Source organism: Electrophorus electricus, chromosome 12 (genome assembly GCF_041902795.1).
Source record: "Electrophorus electricus isolate QZ-2024a chromosome 12, ASM4190279v1, whole genome shotgun sequence".
In the NCBI taxonomy this organism is placed as follows: Eukaryota; Metazoa; Chordata; class Actinopteri; order Gymnotiformes; family Gymnotidae; genus Electrophorus; species Electrophorus electricus.
In genome coordinates this window covers 11,197,856-11,213,881 of record NC_137508.1, presented here as the reverse complement: position 1 = coordinate 11,213,881, position 16,026 = coordinate 11,197,856, and the positions used below count along the sequence as shown (strand labels likewise).

Sequence of the window (16,026 nt, the reverse complement as noted above, 5' to 3'; positions counted from 1 at the left end):
TTCTCTCTCTCCTTCTTACAGGTGGATCCCCATGGGAACATTCCCCTCACCAACCTTGATCTGCGCCTCACTGGGGCTGAGATGCTAGGTGGTCTTGGTGACCCTCGGAACACCATGTTCTCTTATGACAGTGCCAGCATCCAGTACCGCAAGCCTCTTACAGGCCATGACCTGTATGGCCGGCCCACCGCTGCCCTTGAGCGGCCAATCACGCAAAAGAAGAGCCGCTTGAGGAGGCGAGCCTCTCAACTAAAGGTGAAAATTCCAGACCTAACAGACGTGAATGCCATTGACAAGTGGTCCCGTGTCATCTTCCCTATCACCTACACCTTCTTCAACCTTGTGTACTGGCTTTACTATGTCCACTAGGGGGCATAAACCCACACAGCTCAGCTTGTACTCATCAGGCCCATCCGGCTTTCTAAAGCATTGTTTGGATGTGGCATTTGGTTACAAAGGAGGAAGGAGATGCAAAAGTAGTATTTTCTCTGTAAATATGTTAGATTATAGTAATAAATAAATGCATATATATACATAATTTAGGGAAGATAAATATGGTTTATTTATCAATTTAAGTTATCCTACCTTCTATAAAATATCAAATAATCTAGATAACATAGTATTAGTATAATTTAAATAGGACACAGGAATTCAGCACTTTATGTTTTATGGCTCCTGCTTCATGTGATAATTGACCAGTGGGGCTTTGCAATCGTGCAAAGGTGTTTCTCTGTAGTGAAGGATGCTGCCTCCTCACACACCATGCATGTATGCACTTCATACACTCTAAAATGAGTACTAGCTTGCAAACTCATCTCACCATAACTTATTTGTTTGCATTACCCATCATCTTAAGCCCCAAGAGTATGTAAGGGCTTTTTACACTACTTTCGATAAATATATTTTACAATAAGTATGTTTATGGTGGGCAGAGATCCTCTGTGAACAAAGAAAGGAAGACTGACATATATAAGCTTTAAGTCTTTTGTGGGTGTGCTTGTGTGTGTCAAAACACTTTCTGTACTCCATTGAATTCTTTATTAGTTCGCCAACAGTCACACATAGCCATTGTACCCAGTGTCAAAACAGATGTAACCTGGGAGAGTGCAAATGTGCATTTTCTTTCTTTAGACATCAGGTAATAAAAGATGATGTCACCATACTTTCAAATGAGCTGTTCTAGGAAGGATTATACCCTCATCCTTCGAACTGGAACTCAGGGTAAGGTAATTAGAATGGAAATATCTGATTTTGCTTCTTTAGTTTTGAACTGGAACTCAGGGTAAGGTAATTAGAATGGAATCTTATGTCCAGAAGTTAGTATTTTGCTAACTGCATGCCTAAATTATCACACATGTGCCATTACCCTCCAGACACCAACCAAACCATCTCTTAGAAAAATTCTGTAAATTAGATTTTTCCCTGAACTAGTCCATTAAGACTTGGTTTGTTAAATCTGAAGGGTAAATGCTAAGAGAACAGAGGGAGAAGAAAACATTCTCACCATCTCTCCTCTTAATGCCATGTTCTGACTTTGCAGTCCTTCCAGAATTGGGTCCTGTCCCACACTGAGTATATACCACGGAGTTAAACCATCATGACTTAAGAGAGAGCTTTATCCTTGCTAGAAATATACCTATACTAAATGTAGATAAATTCGATAACTTATTTGTTTGCTTGTAACTGTGTTTTGAGTATCCACCTTTCTCATTTACATTTAGCTTGAAACATATTCACTGTGATTGATGTGGTACCCAGGCTCACCATAAAAACAAAAGAAAAACAGAGATGCAGATAAGATCTAAACAATGTGCTGTTACATCTTATGGCTCGGTTTGTGCCTTCAAATCAAAATTGAGCCATTTTACAGGGTTAAACATACAGTGACGTTGTTGACTCTCAGTGAATTCACTTTTTAGAGGAAAACAATATCTCAAGGCTACCATGATAACAATTAACAGGTTACTATCATGGGCTTTTAAGATGCTCTAAATTATAGGCATTGCATAGTTTTGTTAATATGTAGCTAGTAGAGTAACATTCCAGCATGCTGGTGACAATACATGACTGGAAAAAGTGCAGTTTGGGGATTGGCTGTCAACATGGGCACCAGCTTCTTTTTGGTCAAATAGAGACCCAAAACACACACACACACATTACACCAGAATATGGGCATCCATAAGCCCATTCTTACTGGTAATGCATACATATATTACTTAAGACATAAGGACATAATGGAAAAATGTTAACCTACATACCTACCTGGGATGTCTACCACAGCAGATGCCAAAAAGAATTCTAAGGGTCTCTTTAAAATATTCAAATGATGCTATTAATGTAACAGCTGTAAAATGCTTTTGCTTTTTATCATTTTCCCATGCTAATATGCGTGTGAATGAGCTACTGGAATGTATGAGATGGAGAGTCGTGCGTGTGTGTGTGTCTATAAGCCTATGACTGCAAGCACAGTTCTTAAGAATCCTTTGTCCTTAAATGACAAATTTTAAAGGGTTCAAATAAAATATTTCATCAAACCAGTGTCATTGTGTTGAGGATTTCTGTGACCCATGAGTGATCTTTCAGTATACTTGCAAATAACTGATAGGGTGAAAAGGTAAACTGAAGAAAATGCTGTTTAAGAATTCCATACTTGGGCAGACAGTACTTTGAAGGGATTGCTGATGGACCACTCTGAAGAGTGGAAGGGGATACAATATACCTGCTTAGCCCAAATACCATCTCTTAATTATCATTTAGATAAGTAATAGATGATATTAGAAGTGGTATATCTGACTGGATTTCTGTCTTTGGAAGTTTGTGAATCTACCCACATGGTAGATTTTCACTTGCCTTGTATGTATTATACATTATTTAAGACATAACACAAATGTAAAATAATTAACCACATTATTTGTATTAAACTTTTTTATTCTTAAAGAATTTGGCAGTATCAAATCCTTAATATAAAAAAACAATTCTTGAATGATCATTAAGATAAATCAGAAAACCAAATCACACTGTAAGTCAAGCAACAACAGATGACTGCCTGAGGCACCAAGTCACAACTATTTACTATAATGCCAGCAGCAAATCAGTCTACCCATGCACTCACCCCCCCAACCCCCTGTACACAGCCACATCCCAGTCTTTCCAATGTTTCCCTCCCAGTATTTGCTGCTAATAATTTTCCATCCTGTACAGAACCATAAAGGCACTGTAGTTCCTCTTTCCTTAGGCATGTCTTTGCAGATCCATCTCAGTGGAGAGAAAAATGCCATTCGTGTGTTATTTCAACTGCAGGACTACCTAAGAAAGTACATATTGCATTAGAGGATGCAAGAGAGCCTGCATAAACATTACACATTATACATCTATAAACAGTATTATGATGGAGTCCTTACCCTGTTTTATGTGCATATGTACATCAGCGTGAGAGAGTGGACAAAAGACAAACAGCTGGTACCTTATTAGCTGCATCTAATGTGTTGATGAGTGTCTGTAGCTCCTCTTTGTTCATTTCTATGTTTACAGCTCTCTGGACTCCATTCTCCCTCACGTCTAGACTAAGGTTCAATAGAGGAGTGTTTAAAGATGACAGTTTATCACTGGATAATGCAAGCTAAAGAGAAAGAAAATAATTAATGTCAGCAAATGGGCAAGATCAATTTGAACCTAAAAGACAAAGCAATGTGTCACCATGACTCAAAACTTGTGTGCATCTTGTACTTTTAATTGCCAGTTGAAATCCTGTAGTTGTGTGCTGGATATTGCACTGGTTCTGTTCACCAAAGCTTGTCTGACCTCCTCCCATCTAGCATGCACACACTGTAAAACAGCTTGTGTACATGCAGCATCCAAATCACCCAGCAGTTCCTGCACCTACAACACACAGACAACAACCATCTCGGTTCTCTTTGTAAGACATGCACGTGCACACACCCCTCCCTTTAGCATAATTTTGTTCATAACATAACTACTGGATCTTCTATGCATACGTGTCTCAATAACATATACAAGTTCATGAACCATTTAGAATCTAGTTGATGGTTAAAAAGGGCATTCTCCTAACATTAGCCATGCAAGACAAAAATGCTCCAAATGAGCACTTGAATACTAACCTCCTGATCTGTGCATTTCCTCCCAACAGCTACCCGAAAAAGCTGAGAAAGAGAGCTCATTAAATCCTCCCACTCGTTCAAACTCCATGATTCACCATACTCCATTCGCCTTGGGTAGCTCCGTCCACACACTCCATCCACAACACGGTGTAGGAGCTAGAAAAGAAGGAATGACCAATTTTCAGGGGCTACTATCATAAGATAACGACGTGAACGTTACGTAATTGCATTATTAGTTTATTCTCTTTCTGCTATAGACTTTGATGGAATACGCCACCCAAAATACATACTAATAAACAAAACCCGAGCCAAACCGTGACTGGTACACTGGCATTTGTGGGACTATGGATACGTTTAAGAACGGAATGGACTCTGAACTACGAAGCTAACCTAGCTAGCCAATTATTCATGGGGAACTGTTGTCTAAATGGCTAGCGAGCTAACGCTAACTAGCTTACGTTTAACGATTCTTTTTTTTCCACAAACTGTTGGTTAGCTGTTTTAACCTTTTATGGGCAGTGCTCATTTGCTAGTATATGAACCGAACAACCCAGAGTATTTGATTAGCTACTTACTTTAGGGCAGTGCGCCGGAGCTATTTTTTCGAGCAATTTGATCATGATATCATTAGCTCCGCTTAACTCTAGACCTCTTTAGCAGCTGACACGACCATGTGACTGTAGCGCTGAACTACATTCACGCGTGCTCCGTTAAAAGTGCTCTGGGGTTCAGTTTGAAATAAATATAATCAAACGAATCAATCAAAGTCAGTGTTCATGATGGACATAAATTTACCACTGATTCCATTTATAAGATTTAAAGTAAATAAAAAACAATTTTTAACAAACCTGATGCCCAATTTATAAACTTTCTTGCAGGTAAACACAGAAGAAAAATATTTCAATTTAAAAGTCTTCTTCCTTCAAAAATATTTGTTTTATTTGCACCTTGTCTGCTCGCACGCTTCGGCAGAATGGACAGGAGACCACTATCTTATTTCTTGTTCTGTAAGTCAGCAGTTCCAAGCCTTATCCTACCCACAGTTTTGTGTTTAGCCCACATTGATGTAGCTCATGAAGAGATTGATAATTACCTGCTGAGTTCAATGAGTAGCGTTATAGTGGACATAAAATGTGACGCATATAGTCCGCAGGACTTGAAAGGAGCCCAACTGTAGGTTGTGACACAATGTTAATAACTGTCCTTTTGAAGTCACTTTAACAACTTCTTTGCAGTGGCAAAGTGTTTAGTAGTAGCCTTTGTTCATTGTCTCACTGATCTATATTCCTTGTAATTTAATTAATTTAATGAAAGGTTTCTCAGTGAACTGCAGGACAGATGTGACTTTATAACATTTGATTGCAAATAATAATAATAATCTGATTTTAACATAAACATGCTTATTTGAATTAAGAATAAAAATGCAGATTGTTTAGGGCAAAATCTGTATACTGCACATATATTAAGATTACAGATACACTGCAACTGATCTTTTAAAAATGCTTTGTCTTGTATTCATCATTCAAATATAATTCTTCCTTTAGTCTTTAAAATTTGAAAAAAAGAAGCACATTTAAGAAATATAAAAAATGCTAATGGACTGGAACAAAAGAAATGTAGTCAGAATATTCCTAACCAGGGCAGGGTATCCCAAGCAGCCAATATTTCTTGTTGCCAAAGTACTAACTTTGTATTTTAACTGTTCAGCTAAGATTCATATTGCTAGTACTGCACATCTCATTTAACCTGCTGAAAAGTCCACTTCAATTGGAAAGAAGTTATTCATTTAATACCTATTTACAACTTCAAGGAATGTTATTTAAATGGATCATAAGAATAGAACCAAGTAACTAAAGTAAGCTACATTACTGAATCCATACTTGGACAGCCAGTACTTTGACGGGATTGCTGATGGACCACTCTGAATAAAGCCTTGGCTAGACCTGAGAGGGGAGACAATGTACCTGCTTACCCCAAATATCATCTATTACTGAATCAGTAATCTGTGATACTTTTGAAAAACCTACCTGTTCTGGTAGCTAATTTATTGGCTAAGTCACACTATATACACTAAAGTTCCAAAGGAAACAGAACTTTGAATAAAAAATGAATGAAGGAACAAACAAGCAAATAAATACATAACAAAAATATTTAGAAGTAATTTAAAAACCTATAAGTATTCCATTCCACAATTGAAATTGTATACAGTTCAATAGAGTATATGTACAATATACAATGTGTGTGTGTGTGTGTGTGTATAATATATATATATATATATATATATATATATATATATATATATATATATATATATATATATATATATATATATATATATATATATATATATATATAGACACACCCACACACTGAAACACAATCTGTTCGCATTTAAGCATATGTTATGAGGATCATATGGAGCGGAGAACTGTTTCAAGGTGTATAACGGCTAACTATTTAAAAGAAAAGAAGCCCTGAGACATTTTCTAATTTGGCCTAATCATTTTACTATGATGTATAAACTTTTATTTAATCAAATATCCTATTAACACTGAAACCAACGAAACGAGCAAGGATTTGGGGGAAAAGGCTAGAGTATTGGAATGGAGGTGTCATTGAAGAGTCCTCAAACATAAAAAAAGGTCCCACAAGTGATGCTGCTGATGCGCAAGAGGTCACATTATTGAGACGTTCCGCGCAAGTCCATACTATAGTAATGTTTAATTAACGGTGAAAAAAGCAGATGTAATGCTTAAAGACATGCGCAGCCACAAATTATAGCACAATCTCCCGATCTACCTCACCAAAATATTGACTGATCATGTGGTAGGTTCTATGACTTCAGAGGTAAGTTGGTGGTTGAGCGGTTCCTTTTCGATCTGCTGTGTTGTTAACTGTTAGGTAAGTTAGCTAGCTTGCTATCTAACTAGCAAGGGGGTATTGCCGTGCCATTGAACACTGTTAAAATTATTTTGCGACAAGAAATGAAGGAAGTTTAAAACGTCATTAAATATAACCCTAAACCAGCCCTAAGGCAAAATAGCAAACGGTTTTGCAAATTCCCCTAGCGTTACCGGTCTAGCTAATTATTAACGTTTGCTAGCTAGGTTATATCGGCTTGATTGCTATCCGCTTCTCTCTATGGAAAACTGTTAACTTAGCTAGCTAGCTTCTGGTTTACCTTACTAAGATACCTAACAACTTAGTAGGGAGCTACATAGGTTAACTTCCTTGGTTGAAATGACAAAGTACGAGTTCTTATTTTGGGGTTTTTTTTTGTCTTATGATTGTCGCGTGATTACTATTTCACCAGGTCGTACAGATTTCCTACTCTAATAATTGTAATATAATGAATTACCTCAAGAAATCATAAATTACATCAAAGGGTGAAGACGACATCAAATACACAGTGCATTTACTTGCTAATTGGTTTACTAAGTACTAACCCTGCTTTACCGTGGTTTCACCCAATTCAAGATGCTCGTAGTAATCTTAACGCTGAAAATCATTCACCTCACAGTGAATGAGAACATTCAGTCGAGTTGATGGTGTAGCGTTATTAAGAATGAGACAAAGTAACGACAGTGATGATTTTTAAGTGTCATGTGATATACACAGTACTCACCATTAAATAGACAGTTGTTTCACAAAATAGCTATTTAAACTGAGTGTGGACTTATTTACTGCCAAGACACCACAGACATTATGGTAAGTCATCTTTGATCCATATCAATTTCCTGTTATTATATAATGTCATGTGAGGCCATGGGAAGTAGCCATGTTACAAAAATTCTCAGTTTGAGCAGTTCACTATATTTCATAATTGTGTTTATATATACACTTGCCTTTTGTACTAACGTATTGACTAGTTTATTCGCTTTCAAGTATGCTGCCAGTCTCTGCCCTGTCACACTAACAAATGTCTTACCTACCACATTAAGAAGACGTATAAGCTGGGACTGTTCTATACACACAATCTTTTTCTTTTGAAATAAGGATACCCCCTGCTCTTCTCCACTCTTTTGGAATAATCCATGGTGCAGAACTTGCCTTTGCATTCCGCATCACATATTGAACCTCACTTCACTTTGGAGGACTGACATTCATTTGCCGTGTGACTCACTGGTAGATTATCTAGTGCCAACTCCATTGCCTTATCCTTATCTGTAGGCCTTCTAAATAAGGCCTTCACATAATTGAAAGCATATCCTACCAGCTTATCTTTCAAGTTTTTCTGTAACATATAAATATCATCTTTTTCCTCCTCTGCTACATGCCTCTGTTGTTTCGTAAGAGCTCTTAATTCCTTCATCAACCTATCTAATTCTACTTGCTGTCCTGACGTCACTATACCTTGTCCTCGTTCCTTTTCCTGCAACCTACCAAACCTTGCCATTCCATGTTCATAAATAACTTTACCTAAATTTTTAATTTATTCTCTGCTGATCCCTTTAAACTGGCCAATATGCCTTTCAGATCATCGTTTATTCTCCTCCTACCTGCCTTACCTATTGCACCTGGCCATCTCTTCATCCTCTCTCCAGCTCCTTTTTCTTTTGCCACTTATTTCCTCTCCTGCCCTCCGTCATTCCTCTGGTAGACATCTGATTTACCTTCCTGGTTGCCTGTGCTGGAGCTCTCCTTAGTAGTCACAGAGGTATTGATATCTTGCAAACTGTGGAGTGTAACCTGTTCTTGTCTTGGTGTCCTTTCACTGACGTTATCTTATTCCATCTACACATGCGCACCTGCAGTTGACTCTGTCTGTCTTGATGTAGCTTTTGATGGGTTGCAGCCACATGTTAGGGCAACTCTTGGATGTTGCTGCCATGAGTTGCTAGCCCACGGCAGCCCCCCTGGGGTCTATTCCCCCTTGTTGGCTGTCTCTCCAAGCTGCTACAAGGTCTTTGCCCTGTTGTCAGCTGTTCTGCTCACAGCAGTCACTAGACAACCTATATAAGTAATTGTGTGTGTGTGTGTGTGTGTGTGTGTGTGTGTGTGTGTGTGTGTGTGTGTGTGTGTGTGTGTGTGTGTGTGTGTACACACAGAATTAAAACAGCCATTAAAACACCATCAGAGCTTCACATAGCTTCACCTTTCGTACTCTCTTCACTCCAGCCACCCTCATCATGAGCTCTTCTGACAAGTCATAAGGTAGGCACCTCCCTTCATCTGTGTTTCATTGAGTTAAGCTCACATGTCCAGGAGGCACAGACGTAACGTCTGGTGTCCCAGCATCGCCTCCCTCCAAGCTCACTTTAAACCAAGCTGCACCGCTTTAGCAGCATGCTACTCTCAAACACAACCAAACCTCTTACCTCTTAAACACTATGCCGCTAGCAAACACAGCCATAAAATCCATGATAACATTCCCAGCGACTAAGTCTGTACCCAGCCACAGTGACACCTTTTAATGCATGCCCAGTTCTGCCAGTTCCACATGGATATTACCTATGAGCATTCTCCAACACAAATCCATCCTGGGCTCCATCAATGTCTGCTCCATGCCACCGGTTCCGGTGGATCTACCACTTTACACCATTTTACATTTACATTTACGGCATTTAGCAGACGCTCTTATCCAGAGCGACTTACAAAAGTGCTTTGTTATTTACTTCTAGAACATCCTAATACAGTACAGTAGATTAGAGTCCAACATACCAATGAAGCAGAATACTGTAGAATACAGGGACCATGACATGATGACCTCAGCCACGCCACCCTTTATAGAGCATTACTCCAACCAGTCTGAGCTCTCCTTCTCCACTATTGGCTAGTCCTTTCACCTACTTCTGACAAGTCCCAACTCCACAGCTCTTCTTAACTTACGGCTTCTAATAATGAACTGCACCAGCAGTGATGGGGGATATGTAGCAAAGTATACCACAACACCTATCTCTACCTGTCTTGGATGTGCTTGCCACCTGCATTCTCTCACCTCAGCCACCAAGTCTGCATACTTCAACCTTTTTTCCTTTCAAAAGTTTTATCCACTGCATACTCAAATGGAATTGTAAGCTCTATAAAATAAACTATCCATTTATTTTCCAAGTACAACACCATGCCTGGGCTCAGCATAGTTAGCGAAATAGCATGTGGTACAGCCAGTATTTTGTCTGCATCCACAAGCAATTTCTAATCTCATGCTTTACCCCATCTACCAATATTTAAAGCCAGTGCTGTCTCTCCAAAGTACTCTCATTCTCGTACAAACCTAATCGCTTTATTAGAAATACCACACGGCAACGTGTTAACCTGTAGATATTTACCATCATACAAAAATGTTAGCAGTCTAAGCACTTATCTAAGTCTTCACATATAATGACCCTTCACTAAAATAACCACTTCTAGAACATGACTGTGCCCCAACGTGGAATAAACCACTCTCGTAATGGGGATTTCCAACAGGGAAGTTGTTTTGGCTAGTCGTGCTACTACATGATCCTAGGCCAGCAGTTCTTTTTTTATTCTTTGAAAGTGAAACTGAGCTTTTACACAAACATTCCCTTTATTGCTTTAAGGAAGTCAGAGCAAAAGTAAATTTATCAAAAGTCTGGAGTCAGTGCATTTTATTTATGAGCGTATTATGCACGACTTACTGAATCATGCTGTAGGCTATTTTTACTGGATTGTTGCTACTATCAGTTTCAAAGAACAAAATGAACTGCTGGCCTGTGATCATGTAGTATCTTCTGTGGTTTTGCATCTGAAAATAATGTTTCTGCAGGGGGTGACGCACACAAGGCACCCACAGATATGGAAATAAAAAATGGCCTTCATCTGATTATCTAAGAATTTTTTTTACTGGTGTTGTGTGTGTCACTGGAGAATACTTTTTATGAAATATTTGTATACTCTGAACCCTTACACACACATATAAGTATGGCACAAGTGACAGCTTGTCTTTAATGCTACAATAGTTGAGTAAGTTATATTTGAATGTTTTCCATGTTTTCAGTATAGTGGGCTATTGAGTGTCCAAAATGGATGCTCTGTGGACAACATCCTTTAACATCAAAATTACAGAAGGTTGTATTTGAAGTCCTGCCTTATTACTGTGTTCAACTTTCTTGTCCCAACTTGTGAAAGAGCATCACCTATGTCATGGGGGTAGCTACTTACAGGTGGGGAGGATATAATGAAGAGAAGGTATTTCAGTAGGAGCACACTTGTGTAGTGTGAAATGATCTTCTTGGAAAGTTGCATGCTTGCAGAGTAAAAAAAAAAAAACCAACATAATTTTAACCTTTTCTTTGTAAATGATATAATTGGCTATTTAAAGTGACTATGGCAGAGGAGAATGCTCCCCCCACCCCCTTTGAGTCTTGGCTCTTTTCAGGGTTTCTTCCTCATGCTCTAGGGAGTGTATCCTTTCCACTGTCACCCATGGCTTGCTCATCGGGGGCTTGCACTTGGACATTTCTAAAGCTGCTTTGTTATCTGTTGTAAAAAGCACTATATAAATTTTGATTTTTGATAGCAGATCAAATGTACTAAAATATGTTATATTTTTGAATATTTTTTTAAGATTTGGCTTTTTCGAACATGTCTATTTTCATGAAAGTAACATGAAAGTAACATTTTGTCTTATGCTACCTTTGTGTACAGTGCAATTCCAGGGCCAGGCTGTGAGGTTTGATCAGGCTGTGTGGCACTAGGCTCTAGCATCTCTTGCCTCCCATAATGCAGCAGTTTCGCTGGATTTGGAACCAATGGCAATTAGTGGACACCACAGACACAAGGCAGGCCTGGTCCTTTCCAACTGACTCACTGCTCTCAAAGAGTGACTTGGATGACGAGGACCACTCTGGGCACAGGCGCTCTAGAAAACTGAGAACAGTGGTAGCACGACATGGTCCACACCATGCAGAATACCACAGCATCTCTAAGGGATACCAAGGCAATGGTATTCGTACCACCAAGTACACTCTTCTCACCTTCATCCCCAAGAATCTGTTCGAACAGTTTCACAGGTGAGATCCCACATATGACTAGACAGGTTTCTGATGTCACTGGTTATCTAACATATCTTATGGGATAACACAGAATCAGGTGCAGGCTGATTCTGTCTTTTAGTATGAAAGTCATTCTGGGGTCAGCAGGGCTGCAGTATGTTTAAATATATAATGCTTGCAAAATAATGGTAAAGTATGCATCAGTGGGGCATGTTAATTGTGATTTACCTGTGTGAATAGATTTGGGCAATAAAATCCAGTGTGAATGTTTCTACAGAGTGGCAAACCTTTACTTCCTGTTCCTGGCAATGCTGAACTGGATTCCAGTGGTGGAGGCCTTTCAGAGAGAGATCACCATGATCCCTCTTGTTGTGGTCCTCACTGTCATTGCCTTAAAAGATGCCATGGAGGACTACAGGCGGTACTGTTATGACCAGAGAATCAATAACACACTCACGCACGTCTATAGCAGGTCAGTGTGTTTGTGTTTTTGTGTGTGTGTGTGTGTGGAATTGACATTATGAAATGCAGAGAAGCTGTAATAACACCCTAACGGTTGATATGTTTGTTTGCTTACATGTGTGTCAAGTAGTAAGCGCTGTATTTGTGCCTAGCTAACGCTGTTTTATTGCTTGACCTTTTTGATACCGGTATTGATACTTTTTCAAAATTTTTCCATGGCTTCAGTTAAAATTGACAGATATTTTTTTATTTCCTAGTGTGGAACATACTCCACTACTCCTGTTTTAACTGCTGAATTACACATAATAAACTAGATATGAAAGTGGGAATTAAAGGGGAGGGGTCATGCGCCTTTGGTCATAGCACTTAAATCAAAGCAGAAAAAAGAAATGAACAAAAATTGCCACAGATGGTAAGTGACGATGAACGTCACTCCTCGGACTGCTGAAGACTTTTAAAGCAGCATAAAGTTATCATTGCTACCTGATTGTACTGGCTTTGGAAACAAGCACTGAGATCCTTGTGGTGCTGACTAATGCCTAACACCATAGACTTCCCCAATCTGTAGTACGACAGCACAACTATTTTAATCTTCCAAAAGTAAGAAGCCTAGCCAGTTTACTGCTACTGTATGATGATGGAGTGGACAGCATCTCTGTGGATGGTGGAGTGGTGGTTCCTGTGTAAAATCTCTTCAGAATATATTATCTTGATGGCTTCCCAGTATCCAGGTTAAAGTATTATTATGGTTGCACCATAGCCTATTACTCACCATAGCCTGTGTGTGACAAGAGATTTATTCAAGTAACACTTCTGTGCTGAGCCAAGCATTTGATGTAAGTTATGTATATAATAATTACATAATTATAGATTTAATTTGGCCAATAATAAATTTAAGTACCAAATATGAAATACCACACCATCTCTAAGAGCAATGATATCTGTAATACGAACTATGCCACCATGCCTTTTCAAAATGGCAAAAATGTCATTTCCTCATTGCTGAAATAAAGTGCACCTCTGGGGTCAGTAACTGGCGACGTTTTAAGTATAAACTTTTTTTTTAAATGGGGACATTTTTGGCAAACTCTGTCGCATATAGTTGCATCAGCAATGTGGAAGACTTTCTTACATGTACAGCCAGGTTTCTTCATTCCCTACCTTTAGTTGGACCTTTCAGTTAAATTCTTCATTTGGAAATTCTTAATTATAAAAATTTTTTTTATGGTGTTTTTGCAAATTCGAGTCTATTTATTTATGTTTGTTTGTTTATTCGGACAGGTGACCTCACTTTATTCCATCTTCTCTGGTATATTCTGTGATTTAGAAGGTGTCTTGGAACTGAATGCTGTAGCAGACCCAATTTAGTCCTGTAGTAGTGCTTACCCTTTAGATGAGGCTTTGAACAAAGACAGAATCAAACAAAAGCCAGTAACTCAGCTCAAATGATTCTATATCATTTGCTCTAGGATATGTTCCACTTAAACTGAGTTCATCAGTTGTGGCAGACACAACCTGTAGATCCTCTGAGTGATATTTAGTTTTCAGCATATTTACAGGTGTGTGATTAAAATATTTCTATAATTTTGGGATCTTTGACACCTTCATTTAGATTTGGAGAGAACAGGTACAGGCTTCTGCACAAAAAACAGTTACTGCACCCTTTTAGTGTTTCCATCATGCTCCTCTGATATATAGTTCTATGGTTATGAAGTACAGAGTAGTCTTTGATAAAGCTGTGATTAATAAAGTAAATGAGTAGGTGTCCCGGCACAGTCCCCTCCTAGGCTGCATCCCATGCGCGTGCGCGCCTCTATCGCCATGCCCCGAGCTTATTAATTGGTCATGTCACTCCTGTCTCTAATTATGTTCCTTGGGTTTGACTTTGTTCCTATGTTCCTTGAGTTACACTTTTACATATCTCAAGTATTTCCAGTTTTGCTACACTATATTGGTTTAGTGTGTGTTGGCCTTGTTTTTTTCACATTTTGTTTGTTTCGTTTGTGTTCTTAATACTTTTTTAACACTCTATTCCACTTTATTAAGTTTCATTACAAGAGGTAATTGAGATCAACTTATTTAAAGTTTTCAAAAAACACTACACAAAACTCACACAAGTCTGTACTGTAGCCTACATCCACTCTAGTTTTGCTACATGTAAATTTATCAGCACAGTTATTAAAATAACTAGCATGAAAGGATTGATTATCACCTCTTCTTCCTCATGCCTTACTGTGGCAGTTGTCTACTGTATTACTTACAAGAGATGTAATCAGCCAAGAGCACACTTGCTGATTGTTTTGTTGAACACATTCAGACCATCACAATTAATTAATTAATGTCATTTACAGTGGGAAGGCATTTTAATGCCAGTGGACACTGCATTAATGACATATTGTCAATTGTTGCTATGGCAGCAATGAAGATAGAACTCAGAGAAAAATAAGTGATCTACACTCTCTGAACTTTAGAACCCCATAAAATGAGTGTTATTAAACATCTACTTTTTCTTATATTCCTTATGTTCCTCTGCCTCCTCTTTCAGAAGCACTTTGTTTGCACAGCTGATGAAGGACCTCTGTCCAAAATTGTGTACATATGAATATTTTGCTCTACAGTGCAGTTATTTACCTGGAATCCTGGATTTTTTGCTCTAAATAAATAAATAAATATATAAATATATAAATAGATATATGTTATTAAGCACACAGCCACATGGCTCACAAACAGTCCACTCACCTCCACAGTTAGAGTAGATGGACTGTATTTGTGCAAACATAATGTCCTATTTTAGTATGTTTCCAACTTTTACTGTGGCAAGAAATTTGAGCCATAAATGTGTGTAGACAGAAACGGATTGTTAAAGGTTGAGAGGCTGTTCCAGGAAAAATGAGAAAATGAAAAGTTCCTGAATCTGACAGGTGGGATGGTTCCAGTCTGTTCAGCTCAGGACGTGGTATTGCTTACGGGAGCCAATAAAACTCGCTGTGATGGGCTGTGGTGTCGGGAAAGTTGTCTCCTTCACTCCCTCCATCCTCCACAGCATGTCCTTGTTTTATATTAACTGACTGTAGTAAAACACTTACTGCTATCATCACAAAAGCACACGAAAAGCCCTATTAGCCCTCGCCAGTTCAAAGTACTTCTCAAAGCCGTTCTTCTATGTGTATTGGCAGTGATATTCTGTTCTTAATACCGGAGTTCTTGCCGAGTAGCAGATAGCGTTCTGGTTATCGGATGTTGTCAGCTGGCCATCCAACAACAAACTCATTGTGTTTTTGTCTTCCATTCTGAAGTTACTTCTCTACTTGGTCTTGTTTATTACCTCAGGGTTGTTTCCTGGATGAGGAGCGGCCCGTGTGTTTTAGATTGTCAGGGTTACAGTCACGTACGCCTACGCACGCTGTGCACTCTTCACATGTGTGAGACAACTACAAAGGCAAAGGAAGCATGGAGTCTCAGATTTTAAGGGAAATTAAAGATGTTCCGAT

The 16,026-nt window shown here is 38.7% G+C and overlaps 3 protein-coding genes across 4 annotated transcripts in view; 2 read left to right on the top strand and 1 right to left on the bottom strand.

Moving 5' to 3' along the window:
- The window catches only part of gabrb1 (gamma-aminobutyric acid type A receptor subunit beta1), a 28,102-nt gene extending 25,564 nt beyond the window's left edge, over positions 1 to 2,538 (top strand). The window contains exon 9 of the mRNA XM_027023581.3: positions 22 to 2,538. Coding sequence (XP_026879382.1) covers positions 22 to 369 — 348 coding nt within the window. The 3' untranslated portion in view covers positions 370 to 2,538. The remainder of the gene's footprint in view (positions 1 to 21) is intronic.
- Positions 2,539 to 2,907: 369 nt separating this feature from the next.
- Positions 2,908 to 8,430, bottom strand: commd8 (COMM domain containing 8). Of its 2 annotated transcripts, none has more exons than XM_027023606.3 (5): positions 7,744 to 8,430; positions 4,119 to 4,274; positions 3,727 to 3,879; positions 3,464 to 3,619; positions 2,908 to 3,306 (listed from the first exon to the last, which is right to left on the bottom strand). In XM_027023606.3, exons 1-5 carry the CDS (start codon positions 7,744 to 7,746, stop codon positions 3,286 to 3,288), a joined length of 489 nt encoding a protein of 162 aa, XP_026879407.1. In that variant the 5' UTR covers positions 7,747 to 8,430; the 3' UTR covers positions 2,908 to 3,285. The 2 variants fall into 2 exon arrangements, with proteins under 2 accessions (XP_026879407.1, XP_026879406.1); XM_027023605.3 differs by lacking the exon at positions 7,744 to 8,430 and adding an exon at positions 4,694 to 4,836.
- Positions 6,520 to 16,005, top strand: LOC145660279 (phospholipid-transporting ATPase VD-like). The gene is made up of 4 exons (XM_081724710.1): positions 6,520 to 7,826; positions 9,167 to 12,091; positions 12,351 to 12,545; positions 15,866 to 16,005. Exons 2-4 carry the CDS (start codon positions 11,802 to 11,804, stop codon positions 16,002 to 16,004), a joined length of 624 nt encoding a protein of 207 aa, XP_081580836.1. The 5' UTR covers positions 6,520 to 7,826; positions 9,167 to 11,801; the 3' UTR covers position 16,005.
- Positions 16,006 to 16,026: the final 21 nt, after the last annotated feature.